Genomic DNA, 21,945 nt, shown 5'->3' on the forward strand with positions numbered 1-21,945 from the left:
TCACTCTCGGTGACTCTGCCTGCCCTTTCGTTTCCTGTAGCAGTCACAGCCCACAGCTTCCTGTCGCCTATCGTGGAGAGATGAGGCCATACCTGTCTTATCTGATCGCTGGGTCAGCCCAAGATAACGAGTCATCTGAAGCATAGTTTGGCCGACTCCACTTCTAGTAGAGATCATCTTGCTAAGATACAAACGGTCCCTCTTGCTGACCAGGGTGACACTAGCCTTATCTCAAGTGCCTTTGCCTTTGGATCTCGGTAGAAGAAGTTGGCCTCCATCATTAACCACCAGATTTCATCTTACATCCTGACTCGGAGACCCCTTTTTCATCTTACAGATGTGAGAAAAATCAACTTGATCCCAAAGAGTTTCAGGGCCTGTTTCGGAGTACGAGGGCCAACGTTCACCTCAAGCAGGAGGTTTCACTCCAGGGTCTGGGTTGGTTTTGAGATTCTGACAGGACTTAAGCAGAGTGGTGGCTCTGAGGTTTGGGATTTGAGCAGGTGCCAGTTCGAATCCTGTAAAATACCAAAAGTGACTCTACTCCATTGGGCCCTTAAACTGCAATTGCTCTGTCCTGGGTGTGACGTTAATCTGCACATAGGCCCTCCATTCTGCAGGGAAACAAACCTGGTAGGGCTGGTGGCCACCATAAAAGACCTCCCACTTGTTCCATTCCATCTGAACTCATGTGGTACTGAGGTGTCACCCGTCTCACGGCTGCACTCGGGTCCTAATCTGGGATCCTGAGTTGGTTTGTTGTGTGGTGGCTGCGACAATGCACTGTATCAGCGTGTGCTCCTGACCTCTAGTGTCGTTCATTTTAGGGAAACCTAAAGGGCAGTGACTGAACCACCCAAAACTTTGAAGGGATGTCCCCAATCCAAATCTCAAAAGATCAAGACCACATCAGGATGAATCAGCACATCCTCATCATCATATCCTTTGAATGCAGATCATGAAAGCCTACTCCTGTATCAGAGTAGGCAGATTTAGATGTTCTGTTTTTAAAGCCCATCCATTCCTTTATCCATCCATCCCGACATTAAGAACATAAGAAATCTGAGAAACGAGAGGAGCCCATCCAGTCCATTGAGCTCGTTTGTTTAACTAGTAGTTAAGCTCTCCCGAAATCTCATCTAAATCCTTCTTAAAAGGATGCCAAGGTGTCTACTGCATGACTTGGAAGTTTGTTTCAGATTCTCAACACTCTTTGCGTAAAGAAGAGCTTCCCAAATTAAGGAAAAGTCTGAATTCTTCTGTCACGGGATGGCTTTTAAATTGGACAGATGTGCGTCTCGTTCTAGTCTTGTTTTACTCTCTTTCAGGACTTCATATTGCGGAAGATTAGCCTCGACACCGACAGGCAGACGACACCAATGGTTCAAACATCACCACACGTTTATTTACAACTAGCTGATTAGCCAGTGGCTTCGCTCACCGAGTGCAAGGGAAAAAAATAAAATGTAGTCTATAAGTTATTAAACAGTAAAACATTAACATTTTAAGATACATTGAGCACTACTGGAGTGGTTTGGGGTAAACTACATTTTAAAGGCGCTATAACACAACAGGTAAGCAGTACTGACAGCACCTAAAATGTATTTGGATCATCTCTCGGTAGTAGATCCCTTGCTATATAAATGTAATGAATTATTATTATCCATCCATCCATTTTCCAACCCGCTGAATCCGAACACAGGGTCACGGGGGTCTGCTGGAGCCAATCCCAACCAACACAGGGCACAAGGCAGGGAACCAATCCTGGGCAGGGTGCCAACCCACCGCAGATTATTATTATTATTATTATTTTGAAAGGCGCTACACGACGGCTGTGGTATAGAAATTACATTTTCTATGTGAACGTCCAAATTTCTGCTTGTGGTAATGTGCCTTACTGGCATTACCAGCAATTAAGGAAAATTAGTTTTGTGTCCTCTGCAGTGTTAAGAGAGAAAGGCTTTGGTTTGGGATAAAAGGAACAAAGGTATAAAGAAAGGAAATTTGCCTTTTTCTTTTCTATTGTGTAGAGAGACGTCTTTGCTGACGATATGAGAGCCTTTTGGGGAGCGTCGCGGCGGGTCTCATGTAGACTGGAGAGACGGCCCTGTCATTAACCGGCTGGGATGGCACTGTCGGTCCTCCACTCCTGTGCGTGACTCCTGCAACCTCATAACCCGATACGTGCAAAAGAAAGTGCGAAGCGCCTAAATGTTAGTTTGCCGCGGTCTAGAAAAGGGATCCTGTGTTTGTAGTTGTCTGGGCTGTAGCTCAGGGGAAGGAGGAAAAAAATTAAAAGTGCTGACTTTGACTTAAGGCAGAAGCGCAGTCAGCATCTCAAAGGCCGGCACAGCTGCGCGCGTGCGTGCGTGCCGGCTGATCGACTTTTATAGTATTTTGCAGGGCAGGAGACGCCACTTTTTGCAGACACGTTCTCGTCATCGCGTGCCTACGGAGGGATGACGTAGAACAGGTTAATTGGTCGACGCGAGGGCGCCGAATACAAAAAGGAATTACAGCGCCTGACAACCTTGCACTACGTGCCTGTGATTCAAGAGAAAAATAATTCTGAGAAATGTGGACGCTGCCCTTCCGTGCTTAACGGGCAGAAGAAGGTCCAAACAATTCCCAAGTGCAACATTTTACATGAAGAAGTCTGTACATCTTCTTAGATGGAAACTCTCCATCTTCTTAAAATAATTGATCACAAAAGCAACCTTGAATGTTGCGGGGTTTTAATGACCCGAACTCACCTTAAGGGACAGTAAGTAGTCGTGCAGGGCAATTTATGAGTCCTGCTTCGATGGCGCCGATTACACTCATTCGCAAAGATTTCCACTCTCCCAGGAGCCGATGGGGCACTTGAAGTGTCACAAACAGTGCGAGAAGAGAGTACGCTGCCCGAAACTGCGAAGCTCTCGACCTGGCGGAGCAGCCCGACATTCCGTGCCTCCCAGCGTCCACTTTGTTCTCAACGTAATTTCCATATTGCGTGGTCATACGTAATTTCTGTTTCATACGTAATTTCCATATCGCGTGGTCATACGTAATTTCTGTTTCATACGTAATTTCCATATCGCGTGGTCATGCGTAATTTCTGTTTCATACGTAATTTCCATATCGCGTGGTCATACGTAATTTCTGTTTCATACGTAATTTACATATCGCATGGTCATAGGTCATTTCTGTTTCATACGTAATTTCCATATCGCGTGGTCATACGTAATTTAATTTCCATATCGTGTGGTCATATGTAATTTCTGTTTCATATGTAATTTCCATATCACGTGGTCGTACGTCATTTCTGTTTCATACGTAATTTCCATATCGCTTGGTCATACGTAATTTCTGTTTCATACGTAATTTCCATATCGCGTGGTCATATGTCATTTCCGTTTCAAACGTGAATAGAATTTTATATATATAGATTATGTACAATAATCAGTCCCGCACACAAGCCAGTGGCCCCGCACCACACACACTCAGTCCAGTCCTTTCAAACTCCTGTCCTCTCTTAGCCACCTCCACTCCTCTCCTCAGAGCTTCATCCTCCTCCACCCGACTCCGGCTGATGACTGGAGGGAGGCGGCCCCTTTTAAGTCCACCCGGACGTGCTCCAGGTGCCTTCTGATGAGCTTCCTGCGGCACTTCCTGGTGTGGCGGAAGTGCCGCATGAGCACCCAGAAGCACTCTGGGTGTCCCTGGTATTCCCGGTGCGGTGGAAGTGCTGACATCCAGGGCTCCACAGTCCTCTGGGCACCCACTGGTGGTGGCCGCGGGCCCCTATACGGTTGAGCTTCCATGCTCAATTCCCATGGCCCCTACACAAACCAGGGCGGCTGCCCTCTCATGGTCCCTCTCTCGATCCTGCTCGGCGTCCTGGCTGGGCACAGCTCCCAGCCACCCGCCACAATATATATTTTTTTCCTTATTATTGGATGGATGCCCTTATCTAAGGTGACTTCCAACCTCTGAGCTGCAATCAGTCACATTGCTTCTGTTTCTCCAATTGGAGCGCAGGTAGATGAAGTGACTTGTTCACGGTCACACACTGGTGTCAGTAGTGGGATTTCAAGTCCAATGACTGCGTCAAACTGCCTTCCCTTTCTTCTAGAATGAGTGTGACGTCATTGGAGCGCAGCAATAAAAGTTAGAGCAACTAATCGTATTATTCAGAACCAAGGACTACAGTTTAGCATTCCTAGTAAAGTGATTTATTAATATATATAATATATATATATATATATTTAATTTTATTAATTTTATTGTAATCATTCATACAAATCGATCAATTTTTACAACAAATAGGATTGAAAAAACAAGTCGACCTCCACCCCTGAGACAGAGAGCATGGCCAATGGGGTAAAACTTAAACTAGTGAGTTTAATAGGCCAGTAGAGATGAATGGAGAAGATGATTTATTAATATAAACAACTGTTCATACGTCTCACCAGCAGGGCTGGCATCACCATTAGGGCAAGAGGGGAAAATGCAGCCACACAGGTTAGCCACTGAACCTCGGGCACAAAATAACCTGGCACTGGCCCTGTTCACCAGATATTACTGAGCACGCAATGCAAATACGTTCAAATTCCAAAAAAACAACACCAGCGTATTCAGTGGAAGAAGGTTTCTCCAAACATCAGGAAACAAGCTTCTTCTGCGTGGGAGTATTTAACCCAAAAATCTGTGAAAATACCCATAGGAACATTTGACTGCCGAAAGGTTGATCTTTAATAGCCGAGGAGACTTAATAGAGAATCTCATTTATGTCTCATTTAACAATCAACTTGGTCACAGATGTTTCTTCTAAAATCCCTTAGGGGGAAATAGCTTTAGACAAAAAGGAGAAATGAGACACAATGGAGGTACAAGGAGTCCAAGATGGAAATCTGGTTCGCAGAGCATGTGCCGTTTTGTGAGATCTCTTTCTAGTCGTGCTTTAAGCTCTTTCAAGACTTCATATTTTTTAAGGTATAATTGGACTGATGCCTTTGTCCACGGTGACCTACAAACTTTGTGATTGGTTCCATTTCTTTGTTCTTCCAATTGGAGCTCAGGCAGATGACGTGCCTTGCTTTGGTGTCAGTAGTGGGATTTGAACCAATAACCTCAGGGTCTGAAGTCCACCACAAAACGCAGCCTGCCTTTTCTTTTAGAATGAATCTGATTGGATTGGAGCAGAGTAAGAAAAAATGAGGGCAACTTAGGGGTTTGTAATCCTAGGAAAGTGTTTCGTTACCACAGACAACTGTGCTTACATTTTACCATATACATAAAAACGTTTGGGAACCCCTCTTAATTGTTCAGATTTTTGTTTCTCATTGGCTGAGCTTTCAAAGTTACACCCCTTGTATAAACACTTGAAGGGTATCAAAGCTAATGCAAGAGACCTGTTTGTAGACTCTTCATCAGCTTTAATATCATTCAACCTCACCTTCTAGCAGAGAGGCTTTTAACATTTTTTAACTTAAACTTCAATAAGTGTGGCAGACTGACATATAGTCATATGAAAAGTTTGGGAACCCCTCTTAATTCTTTGGATTTTTGTTTCTCATTGGCTGAACTTCCTTTTAATATCTGACCTGCCTTATGGACACAGTAGTATTTCAGCAGTGACATTCAGTTTATTGGATTAACAGAAAATATGCAATATGCATCATCACAAAATTAGACAGGTGCGTAAATGTGGACACCCCAACAGAGATATGACATCAATACTTAGCTGAGCCTCCTTTTGTCCTCTAGACGCTGTCCTCCTATAGCCTCTGATGAGTGTCTGATTCTGGATGGAGGTCTTGTTGACCATTCTTCATACAAAATCTCTCCAGTTCAGTTCAATTTGATGGACAGCCTGCTTCAAATCATCCCATAGATGATATTCAAGTCAGTGGACTGTGACGGCCATTGCAGAACATTGTACTTCTCCCTCTGTATGAATGCCTTTGTAGATTTTGAACTGTGTTTTGGGTCATTGTCTTGTTGGAATATCCAACCCCTGCATAACTTCAACTTTGTGACTGATGTTTGAACATTATCCTGAAGAATTTGTTGATATTGAGTTGAATTCATCCGACCCTCGACTTTAACGAAGGCCCCAGTCCCTGAACTAGCCACACAGCCACACAGCATGATGGAACTTCCACCAAATCTGACAGTAGGTAGCAGGTGTTTTTCTTGGAATGTGGTGTTCTTCTTCTGCCATGCAAAGCACTTTCTGTTCTGACCAAATAACTCAATTTGTGTCTCATCAGTCCAAAGCACTTTGTTCCAAAATGAATCTGGCTTGTCTAAATGAGCATTGGCATACAACAAGCGACTCAGTTTGTGGCGTGAGTGCAGAAAGGGCTTCTTTCTCATCACCCTGCCATACTGATGTTCTTTGTGCAAATTGCGCTGAATTGTAGAACGATGTACAGATACACCATCTGCAGCAGATGTTCTTGCAGGTCTTTGGAGGTGATCTGTGGGTTGTCTGTCACCATTCTCACAATCCTGCTCATATGCCGCTCCTGTATTTTTCTTGGCCTGCCAGACCTGCTGGGTTTAACAGCAACTGTGCCTGTGGCCTTCCAATTCCTGATTCCATTCCTTACAGTTGAAACTGACAGTTTAAACCTCTGAGATGGCTTTTTGTAGCCTTCACCTAAACCAGGAGACTCAACAATCTTTGTTTTCAGATCTTTGGAGAGTTGCTTTGAGGATCCCATGCTGTCACTCTTCAGAGGAGAGTCAAAGTGAAGGAAGCCCAACTTGTAATTGACCACCTTAAATACCTTTATATCTCATGATGGGACACACCTGTCTATGAAGTTTAAGGCTTAACGAGCTCATCAACCAATCAGCATTGAGCAGTGACAGGCATTCAAATCAGCACAATGACAAGGGGACCCACATTTGTGCACAGCCAGTTTTTCACATTTGATTTAATTTCATACAACTAAATACTGCGTCACTAAAAATCTTTGTTCGGAAAACACCGCAGTCCTCCTAGGAAATGAAAGACTGTTATCTTGTTTGATGAAAGGAGAGTCGATTATCATGCAGGATGAGAGGGGGTCCCAAACTTTTTCATATGACTGTATTACTGAGAACACTCTCGTTTATCAATTTTGCAGATACTTTAAAATTGTAAAAATAAAATGTGAAGACACTCTTTGGAAAATCTGTGAGCATACTGTGTGGCTTTGCTGAGGTCTCTGCTGAACCTCAAGATGAGACACTTGTGGGCGATTTTGTCAAAGGAGAAACATCTGAGAAGCACGAGACAAGGGAAAATGTCCCCATTTAATTCTGTTCTGATCTCGTGTTTGATTTTTCATTCCTCTGGGAACACAAGCCCTGTGGGCCACTAGGTGGTGATGTTTTCTGTTCTCACAAGGGTCCTGGGGAGGACCGCCAATCTGCCCCTCTTCAGTGGCACCAGAGACTGAGGTACCAGAGGGGGCTGGTTGGTCTCGTGCCCTCGGTACCCCTGCAGATTTTATTTTTTTTCTCCAGCCTTGTGGAGTTTTTTCGTTTTTTCTGTCCCCCCTGGCCATCGGACCTTACTCTTATTCTTTGTTAATTAGTGTTGTCTTATTTTAATTCTTACTTTGTCTTCTTTTCTCTTTTCTTCATCAAGTAAAGCTCTTTGAGCGACATTATTTGTATGAAAATGTGCTATAGAAATAAATGTTGTTGTTGATGAAGGCCTCACTGGTGGGGTACCCAGAAGACGTCTGGTCTGCAGTGTTAGAAGGGCCGCGATTCCTTCACGTTGAGAGAGCTTCGAGTTGGGAAGCAGATGATGACAAAGGATCAGCTGACCAGAGGGAGAAAGGACAGGGAGAGCTGATAGCGAGTCCCTGTGTAAAGTACTGGGACTGTATAAAAGTCACCATGCTGCGCGGCCTCTCATCATCTGAGATTAGATTCATTATTTACAAACTACTTATTTTATTTTGAAAATTTTTGGGGATTGACTTTTGCTCTGAGCTTTGACTTTCTGAGATTGCGTCTCTGAATTTGATCTCCAGTGTTGACCACTGGCTGCGTTTTCTGCCCTCGTCTTTTTCCCGGCCTTCTGTCATAAATATTTTCTGCCCACTCACTGAAGTCAGCACACTGAGTTTGCTATCTCTGATTTACTTCATGGGCGTTGCCATCAGCCAATGATTGTGCTTCACCAGCCTCAATCACATCATAAGTTTCTGATTAACACCAAGATCAAGATTGAAGCCCCATTGGTTTGTGAGTAATTATATGACAGGCAGACCCAACCCTTAGCATTTTATAGATCTGCTTGCTGTGCTATCTGTTTAAGATGACTTGAAATCCAAATCTTCAGGGTAGACCTCACCATTAATGTTTGCTATGCACCATGTATTGGGATGTATTTTGTAACTCATGTGGTAATGAAATGCATTACATTTGTCATTCCAACAGATGGCACATCACAAACACTTGTAGCAATAAAATGCATTTTTGCACATATTTGTCATATGCCATCTATTGGAATGACAAATGAAATGTCTCTGTTATATGCCATTGGGTATGGGATTCGTAAAAGCAATGCTCATCTTTTTTGATGCACCATCTGTTGGAATGAAAAATGCAATCCATGTGTCTCTGTTATAAGCCATTTGGTATGGAACTCTCAAAAGCAGTGCCAATGTCTGTGAGGTGCCATCTGTTGGAATGACAAATGCAATGCATATGGCTCTGTTGTATGGCATTTGGTATGGGATTCATAAAAGCAGCACTAATGTTTGTAGTCTGCCATCTGTTGGAATGACAAATACAATGCATATGGCTCTGTTGTATGCCATTTGGTATGGAACTCTCAAAAGCATTGCCAATGTCTGTGAGGTGCCATCTGTTAGACTGACAAATACAATGCATATGACTCTGTTGTAAGTCATTTGGTATGGGATTTGTAAAAGCAGCACTAATGTTTGTAGTCTGCCATCTGTTGGAATGACAAATACAATGCACATGGCTCTGTTGTATGCCATTTGGTATGGAACTCTCAAAAGCATTGCCAATGTCTGTGAGGTGCCATCTGTTGGACTGACAAATACAATGCATATGACTCTGTTGTAAGCCATTTGGTATGGGATTCGTAAAAGCAGCACTAATGTTTGTAGTCTACCATCTGTTGGAATGACAAATGCAATGCATATAGCTCTGTTGTATGCCATTGGGTATGGAATTTGTAAAAGCAGCAGTAATGTTTGTAGTGTGCCAACTATTGGAATGACAAATGCAATGCATATGTCTCTGTTATATGCCATTTGGAATGGGATTCGTAAAATTAATGTTAATGTATGTGATCTGTTGAAACAACAAATGCATGTTATTAGTAGAAATGTTTCTGATTCGACAGCTGTTGGAATGACAAGGAAAGAGCAGCCAGATGGACACAGAGACATTTCTCCTTTTATTGAGACGGACTGATTCTTGTCCCAATCATTTATGCATATTAAAAAGGAGCAGCATCGTCAGCATTGACCCCTGTTGGTCACCACCTCTAACTGCCTTATTCAGAAAAATGACCTTATACCCTAACCCCAGCCTATTCAAATAGCGACCTGCGGGCCACATGCGGCACCAGAACCAACCTCCGTGTGGCCCACTGGCCCAGCCTGTAGTCCCGTCAGAAACACAGAGAAAAAGTGAAAAACACAATTCCGACATAAATTCCAACAGTAGTACGGACAATGAATACAACATTTCTCGTAGCCGAGCAACAATCAACCCACAATGCAGCGCACTGTTTGTGTCCGGAAGTGGTGGTAGAGGTCTATGACACCGGGATTTTTTTTTTTATTTATTTTTGTGATGGTACCTGTCGGCGACAGCTGGTCGTGACATCGACTACGTATTAAATGATTCTGTGATCAGTTGTGTACCGAGTCTTTGATTGTGAGAGAGTGAGTGCGAACGTGAGTTCTTCTCAATGAATCGAATTGTTAACTCCAATGAGAGCCTCATTACTGACAAGCGCCGCCTTCACTCACACGCTTCGATCGATCCCGGGGATTCACGGCTGTTACGAGGACGACGATCAAAACTTTTAATCAACTAAAATCATTTTTAATTAAAACTGTTAAGCAGCACTCAAAGCAAAGAACGAATTAGAAGTTTGGAATTTCCTTTAAAACTCACTCAGATTAAGCACGGATTGCTTTGCTGTGCTGTGTGACTTTTCTGTAGAATGTACAGCTCATTATCATCCTGCGGTTAATATTTTTCAATTTCGGAAATCTTGTGTTTGTCATTTTAAACGGTTAGGCAGGACGATGCGCAGGTGGCGTAATGATAGCACCGCTGCCCGCCAATCAGGAGACGCTGGGTTCGTGCCCACTTCTGCGTGAAGCTTGTAAAGCATTTTGGGAAGCGAGTAAGGCGCTATATAAATACAAACAATGATAATTACACTCGACTGTTTGTCAATTTCAAATTTAAAATAAAACAGGCAGTGCTACGACTCTCGGCCTCTATTTACCTTCCCGGTACCTCAGACTTGATCCAAACGTAACGCATGCGCGCCGCCACCTTTTTCGTTTACAGAAGACGCAGCGCTGACCACACGCGCGGTGATTTAAAACGAGTCCGTGTTCCTTCGGTGTGTCTGCCACTATGCTTTGTGTTTGTGCACTGACAGCTTTGATAGTATGAATAGTTCTGTTTTATTCTGTTAAATACACTTTATGGTGTGCCGGGGTCACATATGACCAAACTATTAAATTTTTTTATTTTAAAAGCGAAGCAAAGTTTCTTTGCTAAGACTGTGCGCTGTTTTGCTTTTCTGCACTTTGAGATGTGCCTGGGTCAGATATGACCAAACTGTTGTATTTTTTATTTCAAAAGTGGGAAAAAATAGGATTACTACTACCTCAGATTCTGCTCAGGGATAACTTTTTTTTTACGCGCCTTTTGACGTGTCGGATGTGACGACATTTTTTAAAAGGGAATCAATGAATAAACACGACCTGTTTTTTTTTTCAGAACGTTTATTTATGGTGGTTTAAAATTTGCCTGCTGCTTACTGGCCGCTGAGAATGTCTGCTACATTTCTTGGTTTGAAAATCTGAACAGCCCTGCCATAACCCTAATTTGCACCCAGGGCCCACACTGCACTCCTTAAGTTTAATCACAAGCTGCTGTTTTCAAAAACCTGAATAAGTCCGCCGCTCTCACTTTGTGCCTTTGTTGCTTCTTCGCCGAATTCCAGCACATTAGTGACACCCGACCGCCCCGTCTGCTCACTGACTCACCGGCTCTACACTTGAGTTGCCTGATCTTCTTCTTAATAATCTCTCCCGTTATTTTACCCATCATGCACTTTAAGCTTACTGGCCTATAGTTATTTAGATCAGGCTGGTCCACTTAATTAAATGGGGTAACATCTGCAGACTCCGCCCCCCCCCCCCCCCCCCCCCAGTGTCCCGTGTGCAGTCACTTTTTAAAAGCCCACATCCAGGATGTGTCTGCACCCTCACTATACCCCCTTAGCACTCCAGGAGAGACCCCAAGAGACAGGAACGGAACGCGTCCACTCACCATCTTCCACAGCTTGTGTAGCTCCAAAGGGTTTCAGATACTGAAGCGTGAGGAGGGGGGGGACAGCTCTCTTAGTCACATACAAGGACACGCACTCCAGAGATGGTTAACCCACAATATGAATCTTCTTTTCTTCATATCAGAACTCATTTGGAACAGGAAGTGTCTGCGCACACAGGAAGTGAGAAACCGCTTTGCTTCTGCGTTTGACTGATGCGCATCTCTCAAATTTCAGGTGCTTCTGTTGCACTCGGAAAACAAAACCAAACAAAACAAATCGTCAAAGCGAGTAGCGCGATGGGAGGTCAGAGGGGCAGATTTGGGGGGCATACTATTCTGAGAAGTGAGACTGGACAAGGTGGACCTCTCTGGGGGGTGCCCAGGACCTGCTGTTTTAAGAAAGGGAGCTGAGCAACATTCACAGGTCTTGTGGGCTCCACGGCTTGGCTCTATAATCCTGAATTCCACGAATGGAAGTCCTACCAGTCACCTGGCTGATGACCTTCTGCAAATTCAGTAAGGTGCTTACTGGCTGACGTGACCTCCACTGCCTTAGGTGCCTTGGTCTTAGAATTAGTGTGACATCTAATTTGTGGGGCCTGTCAGATGGGATGTCTGTCTGTCTGTCTTCAGTCCAATACTAATAGCAATTGATCAAAAGACCTTAGGGTTTGGGAATGGGATTGGAGGTGAGTTCATTAACAGAGCACTGCAGATCCCTCTGGTCAGGTCTCCTCCGCCACCCACCACCTTATCGTGAGGTTTTCCTGTTTACTCAAAGTTCAACTCCAGCCTCCACTGACCTCTGGTGGCCACGTGGGTGTACTGAATACACTGCTCCATGTCCTCCACTTTAACTCCCATTAACAGTTCTAGTGTGTGCCCGGTGACTTCCCGTTTCCTGCCCTGTGCTGTGGTGCTGCTGAGCCTGGCACCCCCCTCTGAAGACCCCGACTTTCATTAAGCAGGTTTCAGAACTTGATGTGATGTTTTCTTACAACAAACGGCCCTTTTGGCTCTGCTCTGAAGACTTGAACAGACATAACCGCAGACCACCGAGTCCATGGCGTTTGAACAAAACACACACACACACTCTACTAGGGGGGCTTAACCCTTAGCAGGGACGGTTGGGTGGTCCTGAAAGCCCCGGTAGAAATCAAAAAATGACATTTGTCACAGTGCTTTGTCACAACCCTGTCCAACCTTTGCATCCTTCACTCCAATCTCCGTGTGATAAGCAAACCTCAGCGGGGTCCTGGGTGGTCTACCACAGGAGCACTCATATAGTGCAGGACCAGCCTGTCTCAACCGTCTTCATGATGCTGCAGTTTAAAACTAAAACAGGCAGTTAAGGGTTCTGAATCGCAACAAACACGTTAACTAAAACTAAGCCCCCCAAAATATTATCTAATTAGTAAATGAATGGGTTTTATAGGGTGGTCCAGACCTAATTATGCAACTTTTAATGCAATGCAGGAAAACAATGCAAGACAAAAGAAATGTTCGAAATATCTTGTAACTATCAAGCCCGCGATTCTCGAAAGAATCGCAAATCCAAGACTTTCTGTTCCCTGCGATATTTGGAGGGATGAAATATCATGAAGGGTGGGTGCGTCCTGGGAAAGTTCATTTAATTAAATAAACATATTTGTACTAAAGCGGTTTCTGCGTTTGACTCTGGGGCGCCGCGGCAGTGCGCATGCGCTTCAGTGCGTCCGCCGTGCATAAATTAAACTGTCGTTTAGTAATATAGATAAACGAATGCAGGGCAGGTGCTGCCATCTATCGGCAACAAACATCATTTTTTGTGAATTCTCTATGTAATAAACGTAGGGTGTTGTACCGTAGCATTATGAATGTAGAGAAAAGCCAAACAAAATGACACCTTTTATCGGCTAACTAAAAAGATTACAATATGCAAGCTTTCGGGGCAACTCAGATTACATCTTACCTGAAGAAGGGGCCCGAGTTGCCCCGAAAGCTTGCATATTGTAATCTTTTTAGTTAGCCGATAAAACGTGTCATTTTGCTTGGCTTTTCTCTACATGTAATAAACGTAATAAGTTATAGCGTAATGAAAATTGCATAATTGAATAATTAGATCTGGGCCACCCTGGTAATTAAGAAACTGGTTAAAGCAAAAACCTGCAGCCACTGCGGACCTCCGGGACTGTGACTGAGTGCCCTGATCTATCGGAATGTATTTTGTAATGCATCTAGTAATGAGATGCATTGCACGTGTCATTCCAACAGATGGCACATCACAAACATTTGTAGTCATGTTTGACAGTCCTGCACTAATCCAAATGAACGTCATGGGTGGGTTGTGAAGTGCCTTCTATTCTTAAATCGAATGGCCAGCAGGGGGCGAGACGTCATTTTATAGTAGCAGCCCATAGAGATGTGATGAATTCTCGCGTCTCCAGGTTATAATTAGGAAGTCAGGAAGCTGTCGGCGATCAAAGAGCAGGATGGCTACGATGATCTCCGGGAAGAGATGTCAGCAGGGGATGGGGAAACAGAAGCGGACCCCCCTGCCGTGCACCCAAAACATTTACAGGGGAATGTGAAACATGCAGCCGGACCGTTTCTTACCTTTCAGCTTCTTGACGTAAAGCAGTCGGCATCTTGAGGGTCCAAAGCTGAAAAAAAAAATTAATAATAAATGAACGTAGAAGTCTGAGAAGAAACAAAAGGGGGAGGATGTTCAGGGGTTTTCTCTCACGTCTCACAGAGGTGTGCGCTGTGGCAGCTGGTGACTCTAAACTGGCCCCACAGGAGTGAGTTAAAGGTGTGTGTGTGTGTGTGAGAGAGAGAGAGAGTGTGTGTGAGGACTCAACCAGCTTCAAATGCCAGGCCGGACGAGTAGTCCCTTTATGGGGTCTCTTGGTCTCATTATAGGGATGGAAGTTTCCGGAAACCTGTGAACCCACATCATATTTTCCTGGGACACCCCAGACTACTCAAAGCCTTTGTGTTACTTTTATAGTAAGCCTTTTTAGTTAGCCAATAAAAGGTGTCATTTTGTTACTTTTATGTAAGTTGGGAGGGGCTTCAGATTCCGTAAGCTGATTGGCTGTAGCGTCGGCACTTTCCCGAGTCATTCTTTCCACATCTCCCAACGCACTTGTCACACACACCGTTGTGCTGAGCGGAATGGCAGCTGCTGCCATGGCACTTTAATGAGGTCTGCATTGCAAGAACATTTGCTTTATTACAGTAAAAATAAAATAATTTAAAAAGAAGTCTGAATTAGCGTAAGCTTGCCATTCACAAGACATGTAATGGTCCACTTCACGAGGCAGAAGTGCATGGTAAAGAAGAATGGGATCCAGAAAAGTTGCTCCCCACAATTCGTTATATTTTTCCTGTCACCTACCTGGATCATTTAAACTTATTTTTTTTTAAATGATTGTTTCCTGTATTTTATTGTCTGCGGTGGGTTGGCACCCTGCCCGGGATTGGTTCCTGCCTTGTGCCCTGTGTTGGCTGGGATTGGCTCCAGCAGACCCCCGTGACCCTGTGTTCGGATTCAGCGGGTTGGATAATGGATGGATGGATGTATTTTATTGTTTTTTTATGTTGATTTTATTTAAAATATCAAAATAGCATCCCATAGAATTGGATTTAGGTGGGTTTTGTCGTCAGCGCTGTTACTTAATTTAATGTGTCCGAACACTCAGCCGTTACTAACGCATTGCGCGTTTGCTGTTTTCGCCCACTGACTATCGGCGGTGCATCGCGCTGCTGAAGAACAAGCGGCACGCCGTATAATATTATAAAAATTTACAATGGCAAAAAGAGTTCCATCAATAAGCGGCAAAAGAACATTGGTAGATGATGACAGCCACATTTACATGTTTTCAAAGAGAATGATAGCTTTAATATTATTTTAAATGTTAAATCAGTTTGTTTTGAGATAACACTGACATTAACATATACTGTAGCTGGTGCAATTGGCCTGGAGACTAAATCGAAAATGGGACTTCAATTGTTATTGAAACTCCATCCATCCATCCATTATCCAACCCGCTATACTACAGGGTCACGGGGGTCTGATGGAGCCAATCCCAGCCAACACAGGGCACAAGGCAGGAAACAATCCCGGGCAGGGTGCCAGCCCACCACAGAAGTCAATTACAATGAAGGCAAAAGAAGTGTATTAACAGCAGCTATGCACTAATTAAGAAGATGGTTAGAATGAAAACCTGCAGCCACTGCGGCCCTCCAGGACCGGAGTTGGATGCCCCTGACTTATGTGAAGTTCGCTTGTCTCCTTGTGCAGCTCCTCCATCATTTTTCCTTTCTTTCTTCTTTTCTTTTTTTTTTTATTTCAGCAAAATCTCCCGGCAGAGCATCACAGAGCTGTTTTTGCTCCCACTGGCTGCAACAGAAAAGCTGATCCAAGAGAAAGATGAGGAGGCAATTGTGACAAAGTTCTGTCATAGATGTCTTGTGCCAGAAACCCGCCCTTTGATTCTTATGCCAGTGTGTCTGTGAACTCTGCTGTGGTGCCGTTGAGCTTGGGGAACTATTACAGAGTTTTCAGTGGCACACAGGCAGTGAATTTGTGGCAGGATTCTCCAGGTATAACACTATAGGACCACTTAGGGCACGAACCCACCACAGGACACACACACACACACACACACCAAGCACATAGTAGGGACATTTTAGAATCACCAATGCACCTAACCTGCATGTCTTTGGACTGTGGGAGCAAACTCACAAAGACACGGGGAGAACATGCAAACTCCGCACAGAGAGGACCCGGGAAGCGAACCCAGGTCTCCTTACTGCGCCACCGTGTTGGCCTATATCCTCTTTAATAAAACCCCTGTGTGCGTCCAGTGTCCGTGTGTGTGTGTGTGTGTCTTCTGGTGAAGTGCGCATGCGCGGGACACGGTGCGACGCTTTCAAAGCAGATGCTTCAAAGGCTGCCTGACACATCACACAAGACAGAGAGGGCGGGACCTATAAAATATCGCGCGGCGGCTGATCCAATCGGATTTCGGTAAATGAGGTAAGACCTAAAACAGAAAACACGAAAAATCCAATCGGGTACTGAGACGCGGAGACCAGCTTCCCCATTGTTGTGCAAGTGTTCACTCTGAGGATGTCAGATTTGCGATTAAGAAGCTCGGCCCTGTAAAGTGTAAAGTGTCAGTCGTTGAAGGGGTTTTCCTAAATATACGAATTTTCATGATATTACAATACGATGACTTTTAAAAGTGGATTTATTTTCGCGCACATTACATCAGTTGCTGGGGAGAATCTGCTGATTGCCCACCGTTGTGACAGAAAATTAAACGCATATTATGGACAGCAAAACCAGTATTACTGTCAGAGAAAATTACAGGCAGTTTAAGGAAAAAATTTAATGAGGTAAAAGGTCCCTTGCCATTTAATATAGACTGTTCCTACTAATGTTTATGGGCTAATGTTCTAGCGCCCGTTATTGTAACGGGCTTAATGTCTAATGACATAATAATCATCCTAATGAGCACTACTTAAATATGTTTTATAAACTTTTTGTTAACCTTAAAATTCCAGGTATATTTTAAATTTAATTGTATTTCACATGGGGCAGCATGGTGGCGCAGTAGGTAGTGCTGCTGCCTCACAGTTAGGAGACCTGGGTGTTCGTTTCCCTGGTCCCTCCCAGCGCGGAGTTTGCATGGTCTCCCTGTGTCTGCGTGGGTTTCCTCCCACAGTCCATCGACATGCGGGTCCTAAATTGTCCCTAGTGTGTGCTTGGTGTGTGTGTGTGTGTGTGCCCTGAGGTGGGCTGGCACCCTGCCCGGGGTTTGTTTCCTGCCTTATGCTGGCTGGGATTGGCTCCAGCAGACCCCCGTAACCCTGTAGTTGGGATATAGCGAGTTGGATAATGGATGGATGGATGGATGTATTTCACGTATTTGTTTAATTTTTTTTGGCAATTTTAACATGTACATTTATTAAAACAAAATAAATTAGAAGATGTAAAAAAAATTAGGTGCCCTATTTACATTTCTGTAGGCTACTCATTATCTACAGGGGGCAAATTGTGGAAGGCGAAATGTGAGGGGCTAAGTGTGGGAGGTGAATTGTTGGGTTTAGGGGCGGCTTTTCCGTAAACCAGAAGAACAGCTGGATCAGATCTTTATAACATAAAAAGGTGAGCTTCGATTGAAATTGAAACGGGTCATTTTTCATTTTCTCACGGAGGTCCGTAATGTTTGGGACAAAGACACATTTTTTTTTTTCTCTGACGTCCCCCTCTCCTCCACGGTTGAAAATGACAAATCAAACAAGTCGGACATTGGGATTCGAGCGCACTTTCATTTAAGGGGATCTGCAGACATTTTTGGTTTCTACCTGCAAACCCCCCCAAAGTCAGATCCATTAAAGCCATTGTCACATGTCATTCTTTGTCACATGTCGTTCACATGCAGTGATAGCCTGATGTCTGCGATTCAAAGACATCGGCGGGTGCTGAGGGGTCTTCTCTGGCGATGCTCTGCCAAGCCTTTCATGCAGCCATCTTCAGCTCCTGCTTGTTTCTGGGGGGCTTGTCCCCTTAAGTTTTCTCTTCCGCCTATGGAAGACCAGCTCATGTGGATTTCAATTGGGTGACTGGCTTGGCCATTCCAGAATTTTCCATTTTGTAGCTTTGATAAACTCCTGTGTATCCTTAGCTGTGTGTTTGGCTCATTCTCTTGTTGCAGGATGAAGTGCCGTCCACTGAGTTTGGAGGCCTTTACTGGAACTTGACCAGATCAGAAGTTTCTACACACCTCAGAATTCATTGGTACCATCAGCAGTTCCATCACCCATGAAGAGAAGTGTGCCAGTCAGGACCTGTGGCAGCCATAACACTCCCAGCCCCGCCATGTTGAACAAATTAGGTGGTTTGCTTTGCATTTTCATCTCTTCTCCACACTTTGCTGTTGCCATCTCTCTGATGAGTTTCATGTTCACCACGCCTGTCCACAAGACCTTCTCCCAGAATTCTGCAGGCTCTTTGAAGTCCTTTTACCCAAACTGTAATCTGGCATTCCTGCTTTTGTGGTTTCCATCCTGCAGTGTGTTGTCTGGGTTTCTATTCATGGAGTCTTCTGCTCATTGTCGTCCACATTGGCCCCCTGAAGACTGTTTCAGATCTGTTGGACAGATGTTGGGGGCTTTTTCTTGATCATAGTGAGGACTCTTCTGTCATCAGCAGTGGAGGTCTTCCTTGGCCTACCAGTCCCTTTGTGATGGCTGAGCCCACCAGTGTGTTCTTTCTTCTTCATGATAGTCCAGACAGTTGATTTCGGTGATCCAGAGGTGTTACTGATGTCTTTGATGGTTTTATTCTCATTCTTCAGCCTCATGATGGCTTGTTTGACTTCCATTGGCACAGCTCTCATCCTCATGTTGAACAATGACGACTACAGACTCCAAAGGGGAGAAGCCAGCTGAGGTGTCTTATGAAGCCATGAAACACACCTGAAGAATCCCAAACGCCGGTGACGCCAATTGTCCCAAATATTATGGTGTCCTGAAATGGGGGGCCTTGTAGAAAAAGTGAAGTGTGATCGAAAGGCCTGCAAATCCCCTCCAAGGAAAGGCTGCAGTGTGCACTTTAATCACAATGTCTGAATTTTTTGATTTGTAATTTGAAACTGTGGAGCAGAGGAAAAACAAATCTCTGTCCCAAGACTCAGCAACTGAAGGTGTGAGGGTGGCAGACCACGCCACTCGAGGCTGGACCAATGTAAATGGACAGCTGGAGGTGCGCCTGCCAGAGTAAACAGAGAAACGTGTCGACTGGAAAGGACTAAAAGCTCACTGACTTCTCACAAAAAGCACTCGGTGTGTTCAGGAGGGTGGGCTTTGATAACATTGAAAAAAAAAAAATAATCACCCGCTTCCAGTAAAAGAGATAACAGTAATGGTAACACTTGCCAAAGGTGAAAATAATCCAAATCTGATAAAAATAATCAGGAGGCTCAACGTGAAAGACACAAAGCAAATAGCAGCACAAAGCCTTCACGTCTTTCCTGCCAGTTGGCATATCAGGTGATGGTGAACCACCCAACAAAGGGGGAAAGACAAAGTCAAGGTGGTCATGTGAGAGTGGCGTCTCACTTTCTAGCCAGGAGTGAGCAGACACACCTGCAAATACAAAGCCTTTTAAAAACCTGACAATGAAGAAAGGATGAGGTGAATAATTCTCAAATGAGGGACCTGGTTAATTTAATAAGGCACCCTTTTGAAATATGGGAAAAGATGAAGAGGAAGAAGAAGACAAGATCTAGCCTATGGGGGTCTAATGATTAACAGTGGCCTTTATGGTATCAAAAGTCTGGGAGGGAGGGGGGAGCCTGGGGGAGACAGACATGATGAGAAGGGGCGGAGCCTGGGAAAGAGACAGACACACACACACTCACACACACATATAAGGGCCACGCCCCAGGAGAGAGACATGATGTGAAGGGGCGGAGCCTGGGAAAGAGACACACACACATAAGGGCCACGCCCCAGGTGAGAGACATGATGAGAAGGGGCGGAGCCTGGGAAAGAGACACACACATAAGGGCCACGCCCCAGGTGAGAGACATGATGAGAAGGGGCGGAGCCTGGGAAAGAGACACACACATAAGGGCCACGCCCCAGGTGAGAGACATGATCAGAAGGGGCGGAGCCTGGGAAAGAGATACACACACACATAAGGGCCACGCCCCAGGTGAGAGACATGATGAGAAGAGGCGGAGCCTGGAAAAGAGATACACACACATAAGGGCCACGCCCCAGGTGAGAGACATGATGAGAAGGGATGGAGCCTGGGAAAGAGATACACACACACACATAAGGGCCACGCCCCAGGAGAGAGGCATGATGGGAAGGGGCGGAGCCCCGGAAACTCTTGTAGGGAGAAAAATGGACAAAACCTCGGGAAAGGCAGTTCAAAGAGAGACCCCTTTTCAGGTAGGTTGGGTGTGCAATGGGTGTCAAAAAGAAGGGGGGTCAATACAATACAATACACAAAACAGAACAAACCCTCAATACAGTATAAAAATAAAAATTTTACAAGTACGGAGCAGAATTTAACAGTAGATGATATCCCATAATATGATTTGGATTTGTTTAGAGTCCTGGAGACCTCGGCCATCAAGCTTCCTCCCCCATTTGGCCAGCGCTGGGCCAGCCAATCCGATGAAAGGACCCCTCTGCCCCACGATTCCCGCGATCCTCCATCAGGGATGACTTTATCTTAGGCAGGCAAAACAACTTGACAGGTGGGCCGTGGGCACCAAGTGGCACATTTGAGTACCGAGAAGAGAAACAGAATAAGTGAGGGCTAGTAACAAATTCTAACTATCATGTTACTTATGTTTTAGTGCTAATGACTAACAACAGAGATGCAGTCTGTACAGTTGATCAGCAGCTCTAGTCAGGGTGTGCTAAACTGAAGTCGTGAGTCTTCAGCCAGGATTTAAAAGCTGAGACCGAAGGGGCATCTCTTATAGTAGCAGGAAGACCAGTCCACAGTTTAGGGGCCCTGTAACTAAAAGCTCGACCTCCCATTGTTATTTTATTAATCGTTGGAACCATAAGCAGACCAGCATCTTGAGATCTTAATGTGCGTTCTGGTTTACAAGTCATGATAAGTTCAGACAACTAAGCCGGACCTCAGCCATTTAATGCTTTATATGTTAAAAGGAGGATTTTGAAATCTGCCCTAAACTGAACCGGGAGCCAGTGTAAGGATTTAAGAACTGGAGTGATGTGTTCGTATTTTCTTGTTCTTGTAATAATTCTTGCAGCCGCATTTTAGATTAACTAGAGGCTGTATAAAGAACAGTTTGAACATCCAGTGAACACCGCACTGCAGTAGTCAATCCTACTAGAAATAAATGCGGGAATTAATTTCTCAGAATCCTGTTTATTTAGAAAGTGCCGTAATTTCCCAACATTTTTAAGATGGAAGAAACCTGATTTGGATAACTTTGTAATATGTGCTTTAAATGACATGCGAGAGTCAAAGATAACTCCGAGATTGCGGGCTGATTTAGTAAAATTAATTGGGATTCCAACTGAGTTAAATGATGACAGAATATTGTTGTGATCAGAGTCATTCCCTACAACAATTAACATTGGTATTTAAAGACAAGTAGTTCTAATCCATCCATTCCTTTAATTCACTAACACAACTAATTAAAGACAACATTGGAGAAACTTCATTTGATTTAAATGAAAAGTATAACTGGGTGTCGTCTGCGTACGAGTGAAAATTAACATTATGTTTCCTAATGAGAGATCCCAGTGGAAGCATGTAAAGTGAAAACAGTGAAGGTCCCAGTACTGAGTCCTGCAGGACACCATATTGAACTTCTGTGTGTAATGATGGAGTACTGTCAGCACATTTCTGTA

General features: G+C 44.3%; 2 protein-coding genes across 2 annotated transcripts in view; one reads left to right on the forward strand and one right to left on the reverse strand.

Moving 5' to 3' along the window:
* The window catches only part of LOC114661765 (septin-4-like), a 28,497-nt gene extending 16,710 nt beyond the window's left edge, over window positions 1-11,787 (reverse strand). The window contains exon 1 of the mRNA XM_028814955.2: window positions 11,548-11,787. Within this exon, the coding sequence (XP_028670788.1) occupies window positions 11,548-11,550 (3 nt within the window). The 5' untranslated portion in view covers window positions 11,551-11,787. The remainder of the gene's footprint in view (window positions 1-11,547) is intronic.
* LOC114661759 (nicotinate-nucleotide pyrophosphorylase [carboxylating]-like) overlaps window positions 1-21,945 on the forward strand; it is a 188,100-nt gene that overhangs the window by 157,925 nt on the left and 8,230 nt on the right. The gene's annotated exons all lie outside the window — the stretch shown is intronic.

The sequence above is a fragment of the Erpetoichthys calabaricus genome, chromosome 12 (genome assembly GCF_900747795.2).
Source record: "Erpetoichthys calabaricus chromosome 12, fErpCal1.3, whole genome shotgun sequence".
Classification (NCBI taxonomy): domain Eukaryota; kingdom Metazoa; phylum Chordata; class Cladistia; order Polypteriformes; family Polypteridae; genus Erpetoichthys; species Erpetoichthys calabaricus.